The sequence below is a fragment of the Apostichopus japonicus genome, chromosome 1 (genome assembly GCF_037975245.1).
Source record: "Apostichopus japonicus isolate 1M-3 chromosome 1, ASM3797524v1, whole genome shotgun sequence".
NCBI lineage: Eukaryota > Metazoa > Echinodermata > Holothuroidea > Aspidochirotida > Stichopodidae > Apostichopus > Apostichopus japonicus.
This window is the reverse complement of record NC_092561.1, coordinates 1,318,539-1,344,928: the sequence shown is the minus strand read 5'-3', so window position 1 is coordinate 1,344,928 and position 26,390 is coordinate 1,318,539. Positions and strand designations below refer to the sequence as shown.

General features: G+C 36.4%; 2 protein-coding genes across 2 annotated transcripts; one reads left to right on the top strand and one right to left on the bottom strand.

Moving 5' to 3' along the window:
• Positions 1 to 106: 106 nt before the first annotated feature.
• Positions 107 to 9,165, top strand: LOC139974713 (serum paraoxonase/arylesterase 2-like). Its single transcript, XM_071982102.1, has 9 exons — positions 107 to 255; positions 606 to 676; positions 1,197 to 1,252; positions 3,263 to 3,446; positions 4,123 to 4,252; positions 5,510 to 5,710; positions 6,493 to 6,574; positions 6,801 to 6,935; positions 7,739 to 9,165. The coding sequence occupies exons 1-9, from the start codon at positions 107 to 109 to the stop codon at positions 7,919 to 7,921; spliced, it is 1,191 nt and encodes a 396-aa protein (XP_071838203.1). The 3' UTR covers positions 7,922 to 9,165.
• Positions 9,166 to 11,975: 2,810 nt separating this feature from the next.
• On the bottom strand, positions 11,976 to 24,665 carry LOC139974329 (somatostatin receptor type 4-like). The gene is made up of 3 exons (XM_071981412.1): positions 23,933 to 24,665; positions 16,229 to 16,524; positions 11,976 to 15,054 (listed from the first exon to the last, which is right to left on the bottom strand). Exons 1-3 carry the CDS (start codon positions 24,168 to 24,170, stop codon positions 14,494 to 14,496), a joined length of 1,095 nt encoding a protein of 364 aa, XP_071837513.1. The 5' UTR covers positions 24,171 to 24,665; the 3' UTR covers positions 11,976 to 14,493.
• Positions 24,666 to 26,390: the final 1,725 nt, after the last annotated feature.

Sequence of the window (26,390 nt, the reverse complement as noted above, 5' to 3'; positions counted from 1 at the left end):
GGAATGATTATATCCAGTAGACGGACAAATTCTGAATAGCCGTAACTAACTAGTACCAGAAATATTGTTTTGCCGTACTGCATGTTTGCAGCTTCTACTCAACAAGATGAAAAAGAACTTCAGAGTGAAGAATCCAGCTGGGATACCACAGCATCTGGTGGATGAAGATAATAAATCTCCGGGGTCGACTATGTGCCTTAAAGCTATGATGTTTGTTGGAGTTTTGATCATTGCCCAGTATGTCATATCACAAATGTGAGTATATATACATACCTGAACAGATTTTAGATTGTTAACATTCTCCTTTGTCATCCATTGTGAACCAAAAATTCAGTGCAGATGTTTGCAAGAAATTACTGTACTTAAGCTGCACTGAGACAGTACAGTAGTATATGCATACCTGCCAACATTCACAGTTGAAAATGTGAAAATGATGAGTTTGCAGAGATTCCCTTTCAATTGAGAACATCATAGATATAAAATCTCCAATGGTCATTTACCAATCTCCAGGTTTACTTGGAATGTAGTAGTGCTTTCTTGGTAAGAGCCAGCGTATTGACAGTAGATATTTTCAGTCTTTAATTGAACATTCTTTTATTGTGCAGAATTATGAGAGGATATCACAGAACAGTATTTCCTCACTATACAGGCCGATGCAGAAATGTTTCACCTCTGAGTAAGTTAAATGTTTGATTTTCAATCATAAATAAAGTTTTTTTTGTGGAATAGCCTACATAAATAAAGAAAAATTCACATACAGTAGAGATCGAAGGATACAAACCAGTGGCCTCAAGGACACAAGGCTGTATTTTTTGTAAAAGTTTGTAATCATGTGGTGACTGAATTAAAATCTATTCTTATCAAACATTTCTTTCCTTTTCCAAATGTATTTAGAGGTTTCTTTTATATCCTGTTGCATACAACATGTTTGAACCTAATTAGGCGTACATTTCACTTGAACTCGCTGCACTGCTCCCAAAGTTGCATCAAATGAAAATTATACAAATATTCTCAAGACAGACCTTTAAGTTATGCATGATTATTTAGGAATCTGCACAAACTTTTTGTCTTAAAATACATTTATGTTCACATTTACTGTCGGCTTTCATTGTAATGGGGTTTATACAGAATTGGCTGAAAATTGTATCCATGAAGCTAACCCATTGTGCCTCTGGTTTTTCATTTTTCTTTAACAGAAACTGGATCAGAAGACATTGCAATAACCTCAGATGGACTAGCCTTTATAACATCTGTAAGTCAATAGTACTACAGAGTACAGGCGGAAGAACTTCAAGGCATAAAGCTCCTTTCACATATTAACCAAGATATAAGAGGCTAGGGTGGAGTAGACCCTATATCAACCACTTCCACTTAAAATCCCCCTCCATTGAAAATTGTTCCGGTCCCTTCAATTTATTGTCCTGGTATAAAATTGAAATTGTTTTTACAAAATGTCACTACATAAAGATACCATATGTATGACAAATTTCTCTAAGGTAATTGAATGAAAGGAATGAACATTGAAATGAAATTTCTTGAATCATTTTTTTTTTGTTAAACAAAATGAAATGGAAGGAAGGAAGAGTAAAATTCCACAGCTTAAGAAGAAACTGTGTCATACTTTGTTTTAAATGTGATCAGGCTGGTGTTCATATCTTGTTGTAGCCATGAATGTGATCTTCATGAACAAATTAAACAGATAAAAGCACTTGCTTACTAGGAGCAACCAAACTATAAATGCGATGGATGCTGTTAGATGGAAGGTGGTGAGACTAGTTAGATGGAGGGTGGTGGGACTGTGGGGTGGAGATCCAGGGTATACCCCAAGAACAATCTCATCAATGATGGGCGGGAGTTTTCAGTTCTCTTTTAATTATGACAAGGCTTGATGCATGGGCGGCGATCATGGGGGGGACGGGGGGGACATGTCCCCCCCAATATTTTAGGTGGGGGGGATATAGTATCTAATATCCCCCCCAATATTTGGTGGCATAGTTTTTTTTAAGCATATGTTTTGTATTTTTTTATGATATCGCTAGTAATTTCAAAATAGAAAATGCTTAGATGCAACTTACAAGGCCTGGGAAGTGCCATTTCCAGCGATCTGGGAGGCATTTTCGGCCAAATTTTTCTTTTGCGCTTCGCGCCAACTTATGGTGGCGCTACAATTAGAAAGTCTGGGTACAAGCTTTGCCCCTCCCTTGGCAAATTCCTCGCAAGGCGCCTGTCTAACCGTGTCACAATGTGTTACTATATATGACCGAAAGTAGTTTTTACTTTTTTCTCTCGAAATGAATAGCTAGACGGACCGCATCCGTAATGAAATTTGGTTTGCATCTTGTGTATGAGTGTAAGTACGTAAAAACATATATATGATCCACATCGATATGGGTTCACTGGGTTTCCATTTGGCCTGTTTCTTACAAGATTTCTAACCGCAGGTGCCTAGCCAACGGCGGGAGGGGGTGAAGGGGGAGACCGCCCTCCCCCCTCGATCATATATTTTGGGTATTTTCTATGATATCGAAGTTTTATAGTAGCCGTTATAAGAGGTTTTAATATTTGTACACCAATAATTTAACTGTGTCTGAATTTTCGAAAATTCCTTGACCAACATTCTTCATCGTACTTCCCTCTACTCGTGCAATTTTGACCGGTCTGTTAGGGGTTGAGGGGGGTTTTTCTATATTGGTTGTCCATTAGATGAAATTTTGTGCAACATTATGGGTATGTTTTGAAGTGAATTTATTATTCAAATTCTGAACAAATAATGGGCTTAAAACCTTGAAAAGTGGGGCTGACGGGTATTGTGGGGCGTTACGAAGAATTACCTACAAAAGCAATGATCCACAGGAGATGCAATGAGGTCGAACATGATGTGTGACTGGTGACAATCTTGAAAAAAGTTTATGAATGAAAAAAAAAACTATTAGGAAAAACTTGGTTCTCAGGCAAAAGTGTACATCTGGTTGGTCATTTTCAAGCCCGAGAAGTGCCATTTCCGGTGATCTGGGGGGCTATCAAAACCAAAAATTTTCTTGTACGCTGCGCGCCAACCAATGGTAGCGCTCCGCTTTGATAGTAATTCGCCCGCATCCAAGCAAATATCCCCCCCAATATTTGAAACAGATCGCCGCCCCTGGCTTGATGTATAGAATGATGAAATGGTACAACATAATGCATAAAGGGGGACTGCTCAGTTGTCCATCATCAATATTTTAATAAAATCTATCTATTTGCTCTCTCATCCGTCCACTTCCAGGGCATAAAACTTTTCCATAAACTAGTGCCTGCCGATAGTCGGATCATGAATTTCGAAGGAAGAATCTATCTCTTTGATTTCAATCATCCTGAAAAACCAGCAAAGAAGTTACGAATGGTGAAGCTGCCCCAGATGAAGGACTTTGCTCCACAAGGAATTTCTATCTGGGAAGACAAGGATGGAGGTATGTTAGTTAAAGGCATTGAAGACTCTCCCCAATCCGCAGGCGGCCATCTGAAAAAGTTAACTTTCCGTTGCTTGCAAGTGACGTTTTGTTCGTGTCGCTACAAAATGCAGACAGTACAGTAATGAAACGAGATACCTTGTTATCTTTAGCTGGACCTGAGATGTCCATCGCTGTATTGTTTGTACACTGTGCTGTGGGTATTGACCGCAGCTGTATGTACTGACTGTACAGTAGTGTCTAATAACCGACGGTAGCAAGCTGTGTGTGTATTTTCTGGGATCGATGGTGGTGTCTAACACTTCTGTTACACCTCATTTGAAACTAGGTCAGATAACCGGCATAAGACGTTTCTTTTTGCGCGAGTCTTCACACCCTTTAACATGCAAGGGAAAAAAACTAAGAAAAGGTTAAAAAATCCTCCACATGGTATTACATATATGGGATGACCAGCATGGACCGGAGTCATGCGTAAAGATTTACACCATGAAAAGCAGGAAAGAATGAAGTTTTGTTAAAAATAGAACAATGTTTTACAGGGCATTATTTCCCTGGGAATATAGGACTTGTTTCTCTGCTTCTCCTTCAAATGTCATTATTGGTATTATGTTATTGACCATGGACTTCAAGCGGGGTCGATACACTGTTCATAAATATTCCTGTTTCGTCTTCTCAGGACATATTTCCGTTCTTGTTGTGAACCACAGACTGTGGCAGGCAAGAGACACTGTGGAGATATTCTCTTTTGATAGAAATACTCTCGTTTTACATCATAAAAAGACTGTCATCAATGAATTTTTCAGAAGGTAAACAAGCTTGAATCACTTGCTCATAAAAACAAAGAAGGTAACATATTTACAGCAGCTGATTGCATGTAAGAAAGGGTCTAATAATTCCAGATGGAGGCATCTAAAGAATCAAGTATGTTTTAAATAGTAAATTTTCCTGTCAATCTTGATTCTCGGTTAACGATTATGACTGTGGTCATTTTCATGCTGAAGACAAAGACTTCTAATACTGCATTTCTGTCTGGAATAAATATATGTAGTTAAGTTACCATTTAACTCTTTGATTTGTTTAATTACTTTTGTAAGGGGGGTTCTGTGGTCAGTGTCTACTCAAGGCAAGGGACTTGTGATTTTAAGGAATGCAGGTTTGAGTACTGGCCAGAAGATTACTTTGTGTCCTTTGGGCAAGGCACTTTGTCTTTATTGCCGCCCCCCCCCCCTTCACCCAGGTGAATGAATGGGAACTGCAAGTTAACTTGTAAATAGTTTTGCATGCACCAGTTTGTGGCTGCATCCTACAGTAGGTCCCATCAGGGAACAGGTAGATGCAATGCACTGTACTGGCCTGGGAGCGACTGCTTGATTTGTGCACGCTTGGATGTGTCGGTGGTACAAGTAATACCAATGACCTTGAACTTTGATGGTTTTCAACTTTTTTCAACCTTAAAGTAAGAAAGCTTATTATGGAAGAAGCCAAACCAGCAGTCACATTTGGTATATGTTATAGGAGAATAAGTTATTGGAACCCGAGTGATACACAACAAAACATGCAATGCCATTGGGTGGATGCCCAAATTGAAGTGTTGTATCGTTTGAGTGATGTCATAATACCAGTCCAAGTTGAAGAATCTTTGCTTACCTTTGTCTGGCTATTCCTATCTCCATGGTGATCGAAAGATCACAATGTTGCTACCTGCAAGAATGCCAGTGTTTATAAAGCTTTAACACTTCAGTGTTTTAGTTCCAAACTTTGCAAACATCACCCTTCTTACAGGAAAACAAAGCAATTAATGATTAAAGAAAAGAAAAGAAAAGCAAAAAGTGGTATGTTCTCGCACTAATGTTTTCGCACTGATTATTAAAATCATATTTAAACTTGCTCAAGTCTTCACTCTGGTTTTGCCTCTTCCATCTTACTTAAAAGTTGAAACAGTTAAAGTTCAAGGTCATTCAAGCCAAAAGAAAGCAAAATTTCATTGCTTGGTGGTTGAGGTTTTGCTTGTTCTTCAAGAAAACAAGCATCTCCCATCACAGAGCTGTAATTTTTCTCCACAGTTTAAACGACATCGCAGCAACGGGTCCGTCATCCTTCTACGTTACCAATGACGGACATTACACATTCAGCCCGTTACGTCTTCTGGAGAGATTTGGGATGTTCCCTTGGGGAGATGTCCTGCACGTTAATAACGATAACGCCCTTAAGGTTCTAAATAAGATGTATGAAGTCAGCGGTATAGCTCTCTCATCAGATGGAAGGTAGGTGGGATGTAATTCAACATTTTCTTTACACTTGATAAAAATCAGAGGGCCTGAAGTTTTAATCATTGCAGGATCGATACGTCAGACCAAATTGTTTCATATAGTACCAACCCTTTTTTTTTATGCAGTAGCTACGCATTTTCTTCTCTATTTTTGATTTCCTTTAAACTTTGCACAGAAAGTTTGAGAAGTACTTTACCTCTCCATTAAAACAACAATGTCCACCAAATATGCTAGCCCATTCAAAATGGTCACCTACTTTTAACTGTTTGTGTCTAATACTCAAATCACTCTCAGCTTCTTTGTATTCTTCTAACAAAGACATTTTATACAATAAGGTTATAGAGCTCTGTATCGTTGTTTTTAAAAATAATTTGAAAATGGAGGATTATTGGAAGATAAAAGTAATTGTTGGAGACACAAATCCACCCATCATCATTGATCTGTGTGAGAGAGTTAACTGTCAGGAAGACCTTCCTCAAACAGCTAAGGCAAATATTGATCTATATGGGAGATACACTGGTTTAATGTTCCTGCACTCACCTACTGAACATTTGATCAAGTCAAAATATGACCTCATCAAACCACATTTTTATGTTTCTCTTTTATGTATGACAATTTCTTTGTATAAAGGATGAAAGGTATGAAAAAGCTGAATGTAAAATATTGAAGTTCTTAACATTCTATAGATATAGAATAGACAAGGTAGAAAATGTTGCAGACATCATAGGATTTTTATTTGCGTTTTGTTCTCTTTTAATGTGTAACTCTCAACTTAGGTACGTATTCCTCGCCTCACCCTATGGCCAAGACTTGCACGTTTACAGCAGAGGTGAAGATGATAAATTGACAATATTTCAGGTGAGTTTTGTTCCAAGAGATGCTTACCTAAGTATCGTATATATATATATATATATATATATATATATATATATATACTGTCTGATGATCGCTGTGCAGGCGTGAAACTTGAGTAAAACCATGCTGTAAATTACATGATAGGTTGACCATGTTATATACATATATATATATATATATATATATATATATATATATATATTCAATATGTTTTCATAATTCTTCATAGAAAATTAATCTCGGGACCGCTCCTGATGATATCACCATCGACTCCTCGACTGGAGATCTGATCGTTAGCTGCTTCCCAGTATGGCATCAAGTCTTTAAATCAGTCTCTAATTTCGGGGAGAGAGGTGCTGCTCAGGTATGTTGCTATCTTGCAAATGGGGCTTGTTGCAATGGATTGTGAGTTGTCATTATGCTTAAGTTTGTAGGAGAAAGAAAAACACAGAAGGATATTTGAACATTTATACCTCTTAGCTTGGTGAGCCATCGCCTTGCACTCCCTCTTTCCTCCCCTATTCAGCTCCTAACTACTTATCTATGTCACTGCACTCTTAAATGAAGCCATCCATCTCATGGTTAGTCTAACGGGAGTTTCCATGGTAATAACAAATCAGAGAAAACATTTGATACAAACTAAAAGTTTGACTCTGTATAACTTAACTTAAAACGATGAATTCGAACTAAATGACAATTTGGGTAATTTGCTTATTAAAAAAAGAGAGTAATATTTAACTAACTAAAACTTGTAACAGAGACTGGACTGGACATTTTTCTAAGTTTTGTCAATGTTCATCCAGGGAAACCTGATAAGAGGAAAGCTCAGTGGGAGGCTACAGCCAAGTCACCCTGGAAATAATGGGATAGAGAACTATCAATTCTCAATTTCATAATATACTAAAATTGCATTTTTTCTCCCTTCTTTTTTGATACTCTGAATGAAATGAACCACTAATTTATTAAGACCTCAAACAGGAGCGAGACCCCGCTTGCAACTCCTGCATACAGCATTAATTTGTATGGATTGTCCAGTAGTCAAGAGTTGACTGATTTCTGGTGAGATAACTTAAGTTGCCCCCTCTCTAAGAGGCCCTTCCTTCTTCTTATTAGTTTAATCTGTGTCAAACTTGTTTACAGTGATCTTCTACTCTGTCATTTAAACAGGTTCTCAGACTCACTTCTAAAAGCTTGGACCCTGATAAACGGTACATTGCCACCAGAACCATTGAACTCTTTGCTGATGACGGAGAACTGATCTCACAGTCGTCGACTGCTGTCGTATATGGAGATGCTCTTCTAATCGGCTCTGTCACTGATAGGACTGTTTATTGTGACCTGAAGGGTTGATGGATATATATATATATATATATATATATATATATATATATATATATTATATATATATACAAGTTACAGTAAATTGCTGAATTTGATAGGTTATTGTGACATCTGAGAGTGCTTATGAATATGCAAATTTTAGCAGCATAGAGGGTCGATGGGTACGCACGTTATAGTGGGTTATATGATCATATGGTTAAATGTAACATTTAAGAAATGCTAATGAATATGTTAATTTGGTTGCATAGCACCGAGACAGTGTGTTCTGATTGGGTATGTGCAATATGACTCAAAGAGATCACCAAGTTTGGACAATTTTCCTATACTGTACTTTCATGTCCTGCTTCAAAACACTTGTATTGTCAGTATGAACAATATGAATATCATGTGTTTGGCAGATAAAGGTTAGGAACTGTTTGTATGAGTGCTTCAAAGCATGATAATGGTTAGGAACTGTTTGTACTCTCAGGACAAGTGCTTTGAAGCATGATATGGGAGGACAGTTTAGAGAGGCATTAGTATTAGGAAATTGTCCCAACTGTCTGCAGATGTAATGCCCCTCATGTTTATTCATGACATGTAGACCTCATCTGTTGATGAATATTCAATTTTTTTCAAACAGGGTCTACAGCTTTGAGAGCCTAACACGGAATGTGCAATTCGAAACTCCTCATGTAATTCTTGTGTATTCAAATTTCATGAAAAGGCATAATATATTTATTTATGAAGCAGAAACAAGAATAATGAATATTCAAAAGGTCAATGCCAAGACTGATGAATATTAAAATACCGCGAAAATTTTGTATTCGCTAAAGTATGGTTCAGATCGACCTAGTAGAATTTTGTGGATTTTATTTCAACATTAACATATCATAAATTATAAATCATTAGGCCTACATTCGTGTTGCAACACACATTGATTTTACTTTAAAACTGAGTCAAATATTACAAAGTTTTTGAGATTTTTCTTGATTTATGAAAATGACAGTAAAATGAGTTGACTTGATAATAAAGCAACAGTGATGATTTAATCCTAAGAATTTAGATTTGTAAACCACGGTAGAGCATGTTTCGTTGACATATTAAAGTATAGATGTGGCGAGGATTTATTTTTTATTTTTTATATTGCATGTTTTTCTTTCATTCTTCGTTAATGTCAATTTCATGTCTACGGAAGCGTAGAAGGGACATTGCATTGACGAGTTACCAACTTGACAAAACCACAATTATCTGCAAATTGACGAGTTGACGAGATGGTAACGTGACAAAATTGACGTTTTGACGAGATAACGGATCTCGTCAATGCAACAATTTTCTGCAAATTGACGAGTTGCACACTTACTACCATCTCGACAAGATGACAAAATTCAGAAAATTGACGAGTTGACGAAATAACGGATCTCGTCAATGCATCAATTTTCTGATTTTTGTCATTTTGTCGAGATGGTAGTAAGTGTGCAACTCGTCAATTTGCAGAAAATTGATGCATTGACGACATCCGTTATCTCGTCAAAACGTCAATTTTCTGAATTTTGTCACGTTACCATCTCGTCAACGCGTCAATTTGCAGATAATTGTGGTTTTGTCAAGTTGGTAACTCGTCAATGCAATGTCCCTTCTATGCTTCCGTACATGTCTTTTTTGTTAAACCAGTAGTATTCAGAAATTGCTGTTTTTTCCGGTTTATGAAGTACCAATTGTGTCTTCCGTAGTAACGTACATATATATATGAGTTTTTGTATTAGCCGATATTTGGAAAACTCCACGAAAGCTGTAATAAGTCTTTCCCAATTCTTTTAAAACCAACATCAGATTGATTTTAAAATGTCATAAAGTACTGATATTTGTGCAAATATATTTGTTTCCATAGCGACAAGACCTCTTTGAATTAAGTCAAGAAAATAGCAATATGTATACCTTAATTACAATGATTCGGGTTCTTTTCTTTTTTATCAGCAGTGAGTTAATAGAAATATGCATCAAGGGAAAAATATCTGCCTTTTCTCACTCGGAAAGATCGGAGATACCTTATTAATAAAATAAAAGGGGAAAAGAAAAAACAGGATGCAAAACAAAGTAGATACAATGAAAATTTTCTGCTTATCATAACATTTGATTTTTTTTTGTCGTGAATTTGTCTATGAACAATGGCGTTTGTATTTTTCAGTGATTGTTATGATCAAGCAGGCTACAGCATGCATGGAGACGATTATTTGCTATTCTTTATAATTACACACACACACACAAAGACACACAGACATATATATATATATATATATATGAATATATATATATATATGTATATATATATATATATATATATATATGTATATATATATATATGAATATATATATATATATATATATATATATATATGAATATATATATGTATATATACCGGTTTCGAACCTCTGGACATACAATCAGCGTCCATAGCCTAGTGGTTAGGGTGTCCGCGTACAGAGCGGGAGGCCCGTGGTTCGAATCCCGGTGGAGGCTGAAAGTTTTTTCACTGTTCTTGATTTTCCAACTCATTACGATTTTCATTTATATATATATATATATATATATATATATATATATATATATATATATATATATATATATATGTATAGAGGTAAAAAATATTCAGGTAAATAAAGTCATAATTGTTCATTGAATTTACCATAAATTATGAAAACTTCAAGTATCGGGGCCCGGTTGGCATTATTCTCCTGGAGCTTAATCTAAGCATCGAACAGTGGCACTTACTCTTGAAAGCGATAAAGGCTGTTCTACATATTGCACAGAATTCTGTTTGTATGTGCATATGTTTAGTTATTGTATTTAGTATTGCTTTGTAATTTTGTATTATTTATAAACGGTTATGTAAATCGTACCCTCATATTCATTAAAATTAATAGAAAAACAAGTGAGAAAACATCAAGTGAGTTTCCGAGTAGTTTCTGTGTATTTTTTCTGGCGGGAGAAATATATCGAAGAATTCAGTTTCATTTTCCATTTTCATCCTCCAACCCACCCCCCACCCAACCACTCGCCGAAATACTGTACCGGTTTAAGGGAAGATGTTTATCATATATCGTCATTAATATGCCGTGAAATTACCGGTGAACTTTTGTATATTACTATTCAACCTTACCAAAAGGGGAGAGGGGGGGGGGGGAGGGGTACGTTTCTTAATGACCATCTTTATTAACCGAAGGTGTACTCTTCTAGGCCGGTTAGTGGCGTCTGTTCCCATTTCATGTCGCTGCTGCCTCAAGTTTGCGTCTGTTACGCATACCGCGAATTTTGTTTTGCAGCACTCTCTGCTTTCAGGCATATATAAATAATAATATACTTTACAAGCATGCTCGTTTGTAGGATAACTTAAGGGACAAATATTTATTGTGATATTTATCAAACTGTTACACAAAAAAAGAAGGAAAAAAAAAGGTGCTTTTAAACCACATTTTGTAATAAATTTTGAGAAATTTCCTTTTAAACATCTTCATCTTATCAATGACAGAGGTTCCAATTCTTACGTACTTACCCATTTGATCAGTTTCTCGGTTGCAACAGAAAACTCAGAAACAGAAACAAATCTATTATGGTCTCAAAATGTTTTCACTTTTAAATGTTATCAAGGGCAAATTGTCTCGAATGTCACCCAAGAGGTGGCCTGTCTGTAAAGTAAGTAAGATGTTTTGGTTAAGTTATTACGGTACCATTAATAAAAGAATGTAGTAACATCAGGGCGACTTTCTAGGGGTGGAGAAAGGCAGGCATGACCTACTTTCTAAAAAGAAATAATTCTGATATTTTGGGGGGGGGGCTGGGGAACGGAGCTGACAGATATTGGGGGATCACCAGTGGCATACTCAGAATAGTTGGCACCCGGGACGGATCGTTCCTTTGTTACCCCGTGCAAGGGATGCCGTCCTTTGGCCAAAGCTTTGAACTGATTATATGAGGGGGGTGGGGCCGTTGCATGGCACCCCCTTGACTGGTACCTGGGTTGGACCATACCCCGCTTAGTCGTCACTGGGGATAGCCCCCCTGGCTACTCCACTAATTTAAATTAACTTTCAAAACCTTTGTTGAGGAGTTACGTTATCATCAGTTTCCCTTGAAAACATGAATTTCTATAGAAATATGAATGGCACAATGATACATATCAAGACTAAAATTATGACTTAGGTCATACTTTAAAAGGGGGGGGGGGTGGGGATCTCAAAAGAGTATGAAGGTGTGAAACCTTTCATAAAAAAAGAGAGTTCACAAAAATGAGGTCAGAAAAACGCCTTCAGATTTTGACAAGAAAAAAAGAAAGAAAAGACACGAGCTTGGCATTATCAAATTATACAAGCTGTGTTTGAAACACACTTCGGAAAGTGTCTCTCTATAATTCTACCTTTTGAGTGTTTTTATTCATGCCGATTTTCTTGATGATATTAATAAGCGGAAAGATAATACTCTTTCGGTGAAACGAAGTATGGCGATAAACTTTCAAGAAAATGTAAAAGTTTGGCCTTGTGTTACCATTTTTGCTGAAATCTGACATATATTTGGGGGGAAGGTTAGATTAAGTTTCACCTTGGACAAGCAATAAAACAAAAAAAAAGTTGTGTATGAAAACGTCAACAACGTCATCAACTTATTGCAATTGACCGATCGACATTTTTAACTAAATCATTCGCAAGGAAAATAACATTGTAGGAAAGAAAGTTCTTCTGTGTTCTACATATTTAAATATAATTAAACACTTTAACTCAAGTGCAGTGATTGTTAATTAAATTGTTAGTGCATTGTTAACATTTCTCGATCACGCCATCTGTTTTGAAGTATTTTAAGGTTTTGGGGAAATTGCCCTGTAATTGGGAACACGATTAAATTACAATAGAGACATTGAGTTCCTTTTTGAACAATAACACAATATGTGAAGTTAGCTATAGTTTCCAGCCATGTGAATTTTCCTCCAACGGTTAGTATAAAAAAGACGAAGAAAAAAAGTAATATTAAAAAGGAAATTAAGAAAGACAGAGCGGAAGAAACAGGAGGACAAAGAAACGAGAACAATAAACATGGAATCCAATTCAGAACATGTTTTGAAATAACGGCACGTGATTTATTAACGGTGTAATATCAGAGACATTTCGGTTGCTTTGTGGTCCGAAGGAGAGGGTGTGGTGGGAGGTAGGGGACGGGAGGGGGTATATCGGGTAGAATCGAAGAACGACCACTTGTGTAAAATCAGCCTGTCTGAAAAAAAACGCTTGCTGAATTTACACTGGGCTGGGTAATCACTATAGCTGCCCATGGGTAAAATCCAGCCCTTGCACTGATTTAAGTCCATCCGCGAAAACCATTTGGTCCACAATATTTCTCTACACTCAGGTAATGTGGTAATGTATGCGTGCCCGAAAGGTAATATGGGGTTGAACTCCTTAGCGGCAAATTATGCCCCATGCAGTGCTTAATATATTGGCACCATTGCGAACTCTTCCTTCACTGATGCCTTTTGTTTCAGCCATTGAATTTTTTGGGTGGGCAGGGTTGGGGGGGGGGGGGTGTGTTCTCAAGCTCTCAAGGAAATTTTTATTTCGAGAACACTTAATAAAGCATCTTCTTTCCACGCAAAATACAATAATATTGTTCAGTAGTAAGATTATAACATTGCAGCCATAATAAATATATACATAATGAGGGATTGGGTGGTATACGGTAACGTGTGGGGGGGGGGGGGGTGTGAAGGGGTGGACCCGGTGGGCTAGGGGCTACCGCCCCTGTGGCACCGTCCTAAATCCGGCATTGGTCAGAATGACTACAAACGAGCATGCGCACTATTAATAGATAACGTGCAAATAACGAACAAATACATAGGCCCGAAGTCGGGAAAAAAATGCTTAGTTATGTCAATCCTTGTTTTTTTTCTTCGGGTTGAAAACATCAATACAATTTGTAAAGGTTATTTACAGGTTAATGGTAGTGCTTGAACTATGGGTAATTTTTTGATCGAAAATTTCAAAATCATTCAAACATTTACGAACTGTGCTTTAAGTGTACATTAAAGTAGAATAGTATACGGTATCTTCACATAGCTAACAGAACAATAGTGACCTCTTTGATTTCTCTTTGGTTTATTGTTCTCCCCCCCCCCCCCCCGCCCCTTCAATTACGTGATTCCACTGTTACTTTTGATATAATTCCGCCTGAAGTTGGTACTAGATTTCAACTTGCAGGATCTCGAGTCAAAACAGTCGAAAGCAAGGCAAAATTTCCTTATTTAAATGTTTGCACAAATTCTTGAAATTATCTCAGTATACAAAACTGATGGTTTCGCCATTCTTTTCTTTACAAATTTCTTTGATCGGTTAGTTTTCGGTTATCCACGTTTTTCATGTGGGAAATGGTTCAGTTTTCCCACATGAGAACACATCCTTTCCCCCTTCCTTCGAGTTTCAGTAATTTATGCTGTTTCGTGTCGAGCCACTTGTCATACTTATATGTACATGATAAAGTTAATTACTGTGCATTGAATATTCATATCTATATCTACATAAAATACATAATTGTAAACATACATTTCTAAATCATAACGTTACATTTCCTCACTCGTGTCTACAGGCTGCTCATAATATTTGCTTTCAGCGTCTTTTGAGCTGGAGAGGGTAGAGACGACGGTCTTATGTTCGCCATCTTCTTGGCTGCACCCAATCAACGCCCATATCTTGTTCCTAAATTGTTTATTCATGAGCATGTAAAGTATCGGGTTGACGCACGAATTAGCATATGGTAATTCCAGGAAAATCTGTCGCACCACCTGTGGCAGGCGATAGCGTAAAAATCCGCAGATGTAGAACACCAGGTAAGGTGTATAACATATCACATATGCCATGAAAACTGCGAGCAAAACCTTGGCCATTTTCCAGTGGTTCTTTCGGACTGCATTTGAGTCGTGAGACTGCGTAGCGAATTTCAAGTTGTGTTTTCTCACGTAAAGCACAAGTACAGTATAGATAGTACCCGTCGTGATCGCAGGTATCGCCATCAACACGAGTGAGACGTAAACGGCCATATAATTGACGTCATTCACGTGGTACAATCGACCTACTGCGCAAACTCCATGAGCTGGACCGTTGATCACTTTGCCGTAAACCGTCTACAAGAATCAATTATTAATGTAAAGAAAAGCGGGGATAAAATAATCGCTAGCATTTTAATAAAAATTGATTCAAAATTGAAATGTATCTGGTGATTTAATAACAAAAAATGGTTGCATAAAGTTTAAATCAATAAGTCTCACCCACACAACGACGGCTAGAGTATTTTATTTCCACATTATGTATAGATTTTCAAATATTGCTTTATATAATCGTTTCAAGTGACGTCAGAGTAGGTGACGTCAAAGTAAGTGACGTCATTAAACAACAGATCATGATCGCATGGTTCAAAACATGTAGGTAGGCCTTATGAGGAGAGAAGGGTCAGGGGTAAACTAGGGGGCTCGGGATAAGGGTAATGATAGAGCAAATTAGGGCTTCTCTCACCAACAATTCTTCATACGCTCTGGAATATACCATCGATTTACAAAGTGTTTAAGGGAGGGGGCGCAGTTGTGACATAACATGATTCTGTCTAAACTTTTTGTCTGGGCAAGGGACCCCCCACCCCACCCCACCCCCACACACATAGAAATCGGCTCCAACGACCCACTTGCCACACCCACTACTTTATAATATCTTCCATCCGTATTTAGCCTTTCCATACATGTTCATACCCCTATGGCGCCTAAAGCAGCTAGATGTTGGAAATTTAGAATTTGCTCCCAACCCAAACTGCACCTTCAACATGAAGTCTACATAACATTTTACAGGAGCGCAACCACCATTTCGGTTCGTGGTGTGGGATGGGGCGGGCAAGTGCATGGTGGTGCCTAGAAGTAATATCGACCTAGGGCAGGGTGTTAAAAAATGGAGGTTTTTAGATACAAAATAGTAGTTGCTGAATTTTTGCACTAAGCAATGTTTAAGAGTTTTCATCTGTTATGATAACCCGACCACTTTAGGGAGATTTTGGTCACTTCGACTAAGAATGGTACTATATGAAAAAACAAACACAGTTTTGAGACAAAGTTGAAGCTTTTCATCTGTTTAGGTTGTACTTTACGTATTATATATTTATGTACCATAGACGAGGGTTTTTGTAACTAATTTTCTGCTGTCAGAGTAGGCGGGGGGGGGGGGGGGTTCGGAAGGGGGGCTGAAGCTCATCTAAAGGTATACGTTGTTACGCCCCTGAATATTTCATGATTTTAAATATTGAGCGATACTTACCCTAAAATTAATCCCCACCGGTGTGGCAAGGATCAGCGCAACGACCCACAAGAGGAACAGGACAAATTTGGTTCTTTTCGAAGAGCATTTCATCTTGTACGTGAGAGGATGAATCACCGCGATATATCGATCAATGGCTATAGCCATCATCAGGAAAACCGTCACATCGAGACAGAGGAACCTACCGATTCGATATAATTGACACTGGATATCGGTACCCCACAAAACAGGCCAAAGACCTTTGAAAAATTCTGATATCTCCAACAAAATGATGACCGTCGAGGTAAGCAGGTCGGCTAAAATGAGGCAAATAAAAAACATTTAAAAAAATAATAATAAAAAAAAAAAAGTGGTAGATTTTTAATTTCGTTAATGTGATCCAAGTTTCGTAAGGTTAGTAGTCATCTATAAACTTTCGTTTTATTGGAAACTTTACATCCACCCTCTTACAGAACGATAAAAGAAAAATTCAGCATTTAGTCACGTTTGTAAATATTACTTCTAATCTTATTCCTACGGCTGCGAATCCATTATAATGTCAAATACATTTAACTATAAATTTACACTTATAGTTTGCGTTTCGGTGAAAAGTGATAAGAAATGTAAACAATCATGTCCTCAACAAATATAATAATAAAAAATAAAAAATTGGATGAACACTGTCACCTTCTTCAATTTATTTCTAGTTTTAACGAGATTTACGAATCGCTTAAAGCATTTTAAAATTATGATATTTTTGCCTCGCGTGACAATGTTTGACGATGTATGAGTGAATTATGTCAATTATATTCACATTTAAAGTGCAACTTTAAACAGAAGGTCATGCTTGCATTTTGGAAACCCGCAAGACCCATGCACATCAATCGTCAATGGAGGTATCAATGTGCATAAATTTATGATATTTCACTCTCTGCAGTAGATGAGGGAAAACTTCTTTTTTTTAATTTTTATTAAAGTTGATATTAATGAAGCTATTCGGTGCATGCTAAAACCCTACAAACAAAAATCTATTAGTAACGTGTATACTGTCATGTTACATTTAATCAATATGAAGTGATATATTAAAACGTTTGACATTTTCATTTTAATGCCGTTAATACTAATATAAATATGTTTTGGGGCAACTAAATGTGTCATCAGGATAGAAAATGCGACACATGTATTCAATTATAACAGTTTTTTTTAATCAGTGGCGTGTAAAAAAGGGACCTGGACCACTTCCCCCCCCCCCTCGACTTCCACCTCTGTCGTCTTTCAGGCGGAAACGGTCAGTAGGGGAATTTCCCTATATTCTCTAATATTGTGTGTGTGTGTGTGTGTTGGGGGGGGGGGTTATCAGATGACCCTCTGGACCCAGGACGCCCTTCCATAGGCTCCTCGCATCTAATTCAGTCGATGCAATTTAAATTTTGTGCTCCCCACCCCATCCCAACACCCCACCCATACATATTTCAAACCCTGCAGGGTAAGTCACTGAGTTTTATGAGTATCATAAGTCATTACATGAAATAACAGATTGTTTCTTATTCCTTGTTTGTATATATCTTCTTCTTTTTTAGTTTAAAAACCTATAACCTTCTCTAGCAATTTCACTTCGTTGGAAAAGGCATTTGTTGTTGGTGTTTAACCTTGTCATGTTTACGGATACTGCTATCAAAGAGTTTAAAAGGCTCTTGACGTTAAACAAGAACCTAAACAATAAAAATGAAAAAATATAGTATCCTTCGTAATTTTATTAAGATTATGCCGATAAATAACCTGGCCGCCACCAAGAAAAAATGTACGCCTATACTCATTCCTATCCAAATATCACCTACAGTTAATGAAGTGTATAAACACTTTTTCGGTCGATAACTATATAAAAGGAGTAGTTTTAATAAAAAAAAAATAGTTAAAAGAAGTTCAAGGAAAATTGCAAATCGATATGAAATCAATATCATTTTCAGATCACCTCCTGGCCGGTTGTACTCCTGTCTCGAGCTGTGTTGGCGTGGTTTCTAAAAACACATTGATGCGATACCTTCAGAATTTATTCATTACGTAATAAACATTTGTTTTGATCACGGACTTAAATTTTCAAATAATCATAAAAATGCCAATTATTTGTACGAACAGTTCCCCATCCACTTCTCTATTTATTTCATATTTCCATAATTGTCGTTCTATTAAAGTGTCTTCAGAAATTAAAATAGAATGATTTTTCTGAATTTTTTGAAGTATAATTTAGTTTTTGATGATACAAGGGTAATTTGAATATTTGATTACAAAATTTAACAAATCTTCCTTCACAAATCTATTCTAGTGTCGTCCACATAACCCCCCCCCCCCCCACCCGATGATTCAGAGAAACTACCGCATTATAAACGTTCTATATGTTATGTTATGTAAACCATAAAATCGTTCATGGGTCATTCGGTGTCAAATCACTGATGGTTGTTACTGAACCCTCTCCAAAAATCCCCAAATTTATTGTATGCTTGGAACACCATGAAATAAGCATATTCTGAAAATGTCAGTTACATTGCTTCAAAACTAGCCGATTTATCAAACTTTGAAGTTCCGCAATTCGTCGCCACAGTGGCATTTTGGCATTTTCTTGTTTTGAGGTCTCCATTTCCTTTTTAATCATCCTACTATCCGCGTCCATCTAATAAAATAGAAATATAAAATATTAGGCTATAAAACATTGCCTTGTGTAGTTAGGGCAACTGAAAAGTGTCAAAATATTCGATTTTGGTATTTTTCACTAACAAAATTGCTATTTTTAGTGATAAATTGTTCCGAAACAATCGCGTCAGGGAAATTGATTCTTTCCGAGGTTATTACACCTAGTATAAACAATACAAATCATGATTACAATGCTTTCCTGTTATATATCTGCAAGTTGTGCAGCTCTAAAGTTGCTATTTCATGCTGCGATTCAGCATGAGGAAGGGGTTTTGATGCCAATTTCAAAGAAATCATGTTAGAACTGTGAGGTTTTTATAGTCAAAATAAAATAAAACTGTTAGCAAACTGCTTATCCACTAGAGAGCCTGTGCAATAGAATGTGTAAAAGTAAGTTGGCCTGACGTTACGGTTTTTATAGTAATAAATTTCTTACATCTTACCAAATTTCAGAGTTATAGCATTTCTTAATATTAATTTATGAAGTTGTTAAGTTGCTCTGGTGTACAAAAGATGTCGTCTTTGACTGCCAATAACTCAAACGCGTCATGTTGAAAAAAATCTGATTATTTTTCTGGAAGAGATATATAGTACCAAACTGTTTGTACAAACAATTTCAGGAGGACATTTTGCCTTATTTTGAAAAGGAAAATCCTCAAAGTTTGGGATTTTTACAACAAACATTTTTGCCTGTTCCGAAGATTCACATGTGTTTGAGCCTATGGGTATTGATTGTACTTCAAGGTCATTAAATTCAATACTTTACAGATTTCAATGTCATATAAACAAATACTATTTGCAGTGTACTTGTTTGTGGAAATATTTATCTTTGATTTGTCTTTAAACAAGATATACAAAAGTTCGGGTGCTAATTTTGAGTTAAGATTTGTAGTATGTGTTGCACGTGCCCAGTGGTACCACGTTCGTATACGAACGTACGTGTGCTTGTAATTGTGTAGTTAGAAGTAAGGTATATAGTATACACGTATGGCCCCGTCAAGTATACTCAAAATCAAATGCCTGTTATCAGGTGAGTAATTAACTTGATCAGTAATAAATAATTATAAGGTAGGCCTATTATTATGACTGGATCTGACCTGCTGTAGAGCCTGTATGCATGATTGGCCATGACTAACTGTTTTGCTTTTGTGTAACGTTACTAAGTTATAGCTGGTCTGTAACCTACTGCTATATGTTGCGGTTACCTCTGAGCTGGCTTATTTGTGACTGCTTCATTCATTATATATATATATACTGTAGTTATAACGCACCAGCTTTCACGCGTGGAAATTTCAGAATATCACATTTTTGCTTCTTGAAAGTAAAGTAAAGATTCTTTGTTTTTCCCTGTTCAGATGAGAGAAAAAAAGAAGACAGAATCAACTTAACCCAGTAGATGATGCTAAAAATCACTGCCGTAAATGCCAAGATAATCCTGGATTTGAAGGCAAATTTATAAACTATACATTGGCATGTGAGCAGGGGCGACCTGGTTCTTAAAACCGGCCTGGGCATTTTCCACCTAGACCCGCCCATTATTCATTGATATGCTACTCACATAGGGATCACAGTCCTGGGGGAGGGGTGTAAGGGTTTCCCTCTCCCCATTGAAAGTTTTTGGAAGTTAAGATGCAAAATGGTGCTATATTTCTCAATTTTGTAGGTTACAATAATCCTTTAAAAATGACCCAAAAATAATTTTCCAGAAGCAACACTTGATTAAACTGAGGAAAGATATAAACTACTTGTCATTTAGCCTTTGAAGAAGATCCTGCTATAGGATCGAAACGTCAGGCCAACTTACTTTTACACACGAAAGATATAAACGTAGACACAAATAAACACAAATATACGTTTTAGACTGGATTTTATTTAATTTTTCAAGCAATTGGTGACAACATGCTTGAAATTGTTTGAAAAAAAAAACCTAAATAAAATCCATTAGCACGGACGGGTTGCTAATACTTAGCACGTTCTTTTGTTACGAACTTACATACTAACATGCTTATTTCATGAGCTGATTCCCACAGTTAAATATATATTTCTAATCAACCCGTCTGTATTCTATTAACTACTGTGAAAATGGTCTGTAATTTCTACCAGGCTCCCCAGCCCACCGGGCCACCGGCCCACCGGGCATTGCCCAAATACCTGTGTGGCCAGTCCGCCACTACATGTCAGCAATTCTTAAGTCACAGCCCTATTTCATTTAACTCGTGCAGCTAGTTTAGATTAATTCATGTCTCAAAATACAGTTGCGGTATAAATATGACTGTAAGTGTAAGCAGAGCTCTTTAACACCAATGCCATCAAAGTTGCAATTTTGTGTCAATTAATTACATTATATGTATGCAACTTTAATGTTATAATTGTAGCCTATATTCATACCTATTTTTATTAATGTTTCAGTAATAAACAAGTAACACTATGGCTGAAACTATTATGCTATAACTCTGTGTATTTCTGTTCAAAGTGTAATTAAGGTTGTATTACACTAACTAGTATTGTTGCATCTTACTGGATGCATTGTCGAAGAATATGTCTGCCCACTATTTTGGATGAAGGGTCAACGCCAGTATACATTTGCCAGAGTACTTGAACCATGTAATTTGATTGTATTCTGCTGTATATTATAATCTACTAGCAGTTTCAGTGTAGTCATTAATTATCTCAAGCACAGGTTTTCACACTCATGTAAATATTTTTGTGACTGTTTCACTTGATGTACTATATCTGTATTCCAACATTTCAAGGAGGAAAGAGATACTATAATTTCTGAAAACAGCAACAAAGAGGGAACATGATAGGTGGAATATAAGAGCTAAAGTTATGAATGAAAAGGCCAAAAGGGATAGATTACGACAGTAAAAAATGCAAGCAATGGAAGTATATGATGAGTGACTAGTCCGGAGCAGAAATTCCAACTCGCTCTACATCCACCCAAAAGTGGAATTAGAATAACTTCTCATATTACAGGACTTTTTAACTTTTATGGCTAATGTACCTGATTTTTTGATTTTGTTTTGTTTTTCCATTTCAGGTTTACAATTTGTACATTACCTAGCAAACTATTGTCATTAGGCAAGATCTGTCTTGGGAATGTAACTAACAGAAGTGATGCATATGTTATCAATAAGAAGTCTTACACTTTTACACAGGTTTATGAAATTGAGCTTTTCCTAGAAATTAACCTCCATTATTTTTAATATTGGTTTGTAAGAAAGTGTTAGCAAGTTTATGGGTTTTCCGGTAGGATCTCTTATGATTATAATGCACATGTGTTTACCATGGTGTAAAACTTGTTGCTGCTTTTTGCTACGATATGTTACATCACAAATGTCTTGTGTATTCATATAAGAGTTTGGCTTTGCACATACATATAAGGGGAGAGGGCGGGGGGGGGGCGGGGGGAGGGGGGGGGGTGAAAGTTGCAAAGTACTACACATTGAACTGCACATATAATGTGAACATTGCTACAAAACATTGGAATAATGAATTAAAGTGAAGGTGAAAGTTTCAAGATAAAAATCTGGAGACAGTATGTAATGCTCTTGAAATTGGCACTGTTGCCTATGTTCACCTTGTGTATTGGCACACATGTAACAGAAACAATAGTGGGTTAGTGTCATGCCCTTTAATATATTTACAGTTATTGCACCTGTTAGTAATTTAGTGCCACTGTGCGACATTCCTTTCTGTCTGTGCTCGTAAAAGGTTGTCTAAGGTCAGATTTGAGAATTTCTCCCTCAGCTATTCCTGCAATTTTCTCATCACTTTCAGTTGTTTGAGACAGTTTGTTTTAGAAGGTTGTACACTGCAGTATCCAGTTTGTGTGTATTGGTGGCAACACTGTTTTATACGCCTACCAGCCTCTCTTTGGGTTTACAGTTTTTGTCCTGGAAAATTAATAGTTCTTTTACCCACAAATATTGACATATATATATATATATATATATATATATATATATATATATATATCTATATATATATATATATATATATATATATATATATATATATATATATATATATATATATATATATATATATATATATAGACCTTGTTTGCAAGTAATCGAAGTTCAACGCCCCCCCCCCACCCCCCTTCCCTTTCCTAGCGACAGTCCTGCTAGAAGTGTTTTGACATCAAAAGAAGCATAGTTACAAGCTTGACCAAATCTAACTGCATACAACAACACAAAACAAACGTTTACAAGACAGCAAAGCTATTAGGTTGAGCATTTTGTCTCAAACAAAGAAAATTTAACCAGACAAGTTGGCATAATTGATCCATGCAGTATATTTGACTATAGTACCACCAGCCTATAACAAAGGATTTACTCAAGACACCTCTGCAAAATGGCGAAAAATTCTAAGAACTTAAGCCCATTAAAACTCTTGCATAATTTGTGAGATAATTCTTAGAATTGAGAGGAAACTGAATATATTGAATTGGTAAAAGATAGAATCAAATACAATACCCCATTTAACTAAATCACAAGCTCACAACCCTGTTTTCATATAGGCCCTTCTGGTTGTTTCCATTTGCTATAGAGTTCCCTCTGCTTTCTTATTATCACGCATTTTACAGTATGTCTCCCTTAATTAAGGTCATACGGTAGTTATTGGTCGACATGTACACTGTCGCCTTGTCAAATAGTACGTTAACATATATAGAGTCTCCCTATGGTATATGGGACCGTTAGAAAACATTAAGTCGACAGTTTTTTTTTTCGGAGAAAAAAAATGTATATCTTACCAGAAGGATAATGTTGAAGAAATGCATGTACATCATTTTGGGGCTGAATGTGCTGATGTTTCAAATAGCACGGTTTAATCCAAAGCTGCTGATTTTGACAATTGTTTACCAGAGGTCGTGTTCTCGACGATATCGACCAAAGGTGCAATCCACTATATATATATATAATATATATATATATATATATATATATATATATATATATATATATATATATATATATATATATATATATATATATATATATATATATAATTATTAATCTGTTGTTAACTTACCCATTGCTAGGTTAACAATATATAACGCTGCGTTGGTTTGTTGACCTTTGGTTTTTGAGTAAACCAAAATTACCAACGAATTCCCAATGATTCCAATCAAAGCAATAGCAGACAGAATGAAAATTTCAGTCAAATCATTAGTTGAGATAGAGAGATCTTGAGCTTCATCTTCTTGCTCCACAATGAAGTCCTCTCCGATCATCGCAGATGTTCCAAGAATTGTTGTATTCTCCGCCATTATCTGTTTGTCTGTCCGTCCGTCTGCTTTCTTTGTAAATGAAAATCTCGTCTAACCATAGACGTGAATCAACAAAGCTATACTTCAATGCGAATCTTGAAGTTCTTTAAAAAATTCGAGACGAATTCATTTTATTAAAACAATATCTGTTGAAATCGTATAAATTTACATAAAGTATAAACTTAGCTGTTTTAATAACTAAGTTATACTTCACTTTCGTGACACAAAAAAAAATCGATGTTCAATTATGATGTTTGTATTTCATTTGCTGTCGAAGTAAATCCAGCAAAATATGAAGTTTTCCCATCAAATTTCTTTTTATTACTTCGTTACCAACGATTTCTGAATTGAAACAGCATAGTTTCATCTCACCTATCAGAAATTGAGCAACTGAAGATGGAATTTGCACACGGCACTCAATTACGCGGATATGTAGAACTATAATATATTCATTACTCTCATTTAAACACTATCTACCTATATATATATATATATATATATATATATATATATATATATATATATATATATATATATATATATATATATATATATATATATATATATATATATATATATATATATATATATATATATATATATATTGTGTGTATGTGTGTGTGTGGGTGCGTTTGTTTTGTTTTGCTATCTGACCGAGGACTTGAACAAAAGAATTTCAGGTCCTCGGTTGTGATTTCTAAAGAATCACCACGTCCTCGGAAGAATTCTATTGTATGGGGTATTGTTAAAGTTAGGGTACGTGGATTTGAACAATGGAAAATACAATGGGGTCCTCGGTCTGAATGAAACACAAACACATGCGTGCGTGTGTGTGTGTGACTGCGTGATGATCATCATATGTGTCACGATTCACTTAGAAAGGGAAACCTTATACACCCAAAAGATTATCAGATTATCTTCAGATTATCTGTATTATTCTCACTCCTTAAACTTCTATGTTCCAGTTACTTGTGTATATACTTTTCATTTTATCTCCAGCCATTTGCTGGAGAAGGTCCCAGGGGGACCGAATATTTCACTACATTTTGCAACCAAAAAACAAATCAGTACTCTTCCAGCATTATGCACACGAATTACACAATTTGCACACGACACTATCTATAAAAAGCGTTGCTGTGGACACGAAGATATGGTTGGGCGATATATGTAATTTTCCGAAATCTACCAAAGTCATTTGCTGGACCAATTGTAAGAAACATAAGTGTATCCAAAGTTTCCAAACCATCTCGCTTGGAATGATTCAATATTTCACCAGGCACTGATTTGCACTTTGTAAATATCCTTGATAGTGTCACATATACTTTATTGTTATATCTATAAGAACGACCCTCACCTTAATTACTTTCCGTTCGTTTCTGTAGCATTCGGTTGGTTTGGTATTGCGTGAATTTGTACTTTTAGAAAGTCGAACGACAGCATTTCTAGATCGGTCAAAAGAATGCTAAGAACTCGTAAATTCCCTCTCAAGCTTTCAGATGTTGTGTGTTAAATAAGCCTCTATTTCTATAACTAATCTCAAATAGTTAGAAATTCAGGCACGGATTTAGGGTGGACCGGGGGTTAGTGTGTACCCATTTAATTCAACCTCACACAAAATTAAAAGTAGTTATTTCCACACACGTAATTTTTTGTCTTTTCCTTGCCGTGGGGGTGCACCCCTTAATCGCCCGCCCCTTCCGCTACATGGGAGTTGGCTTCAAGAACCTTTGGGTCACAGCCCCGTTCTTCAGTTGATCAAATCCTGTATGCCATCTGCATGGGCTCAATTTCAGTTTGAAAAACGATGTAATATTTCAAATCGAATTTTTGTTTTACAAACATTTTCTGTTCGGAGCGATTGTGCTAACAATGCAAGACTATAGTAAGATCTTTGAAATTTTCACAATCCGGAAGCCCTACAGCATTTCACTGGGTGCCTGATAAAACTGTCACGTCTTGCGCAGTTAATGCAACTGAGCATTGCGTTAGCGGTTTTGGTAAGGTTGCCATGGTGATAGAAATTTGATTTTTGTGACCAGTTTTATTCCTGAGTGGCTTTTTTCCAAATTATTTTGTCTCTCTCTCTCTCTCTCTCTCTAATTTATGGAAAATGGAATAGACAGGGTAAAATCATGTTGATTCTTGACTGTAACTGAAACTTGAGAGACGTATCGTTAAAGGACCGATGGGGATGGCGTTCAAATTATGTCCTATAGTAGT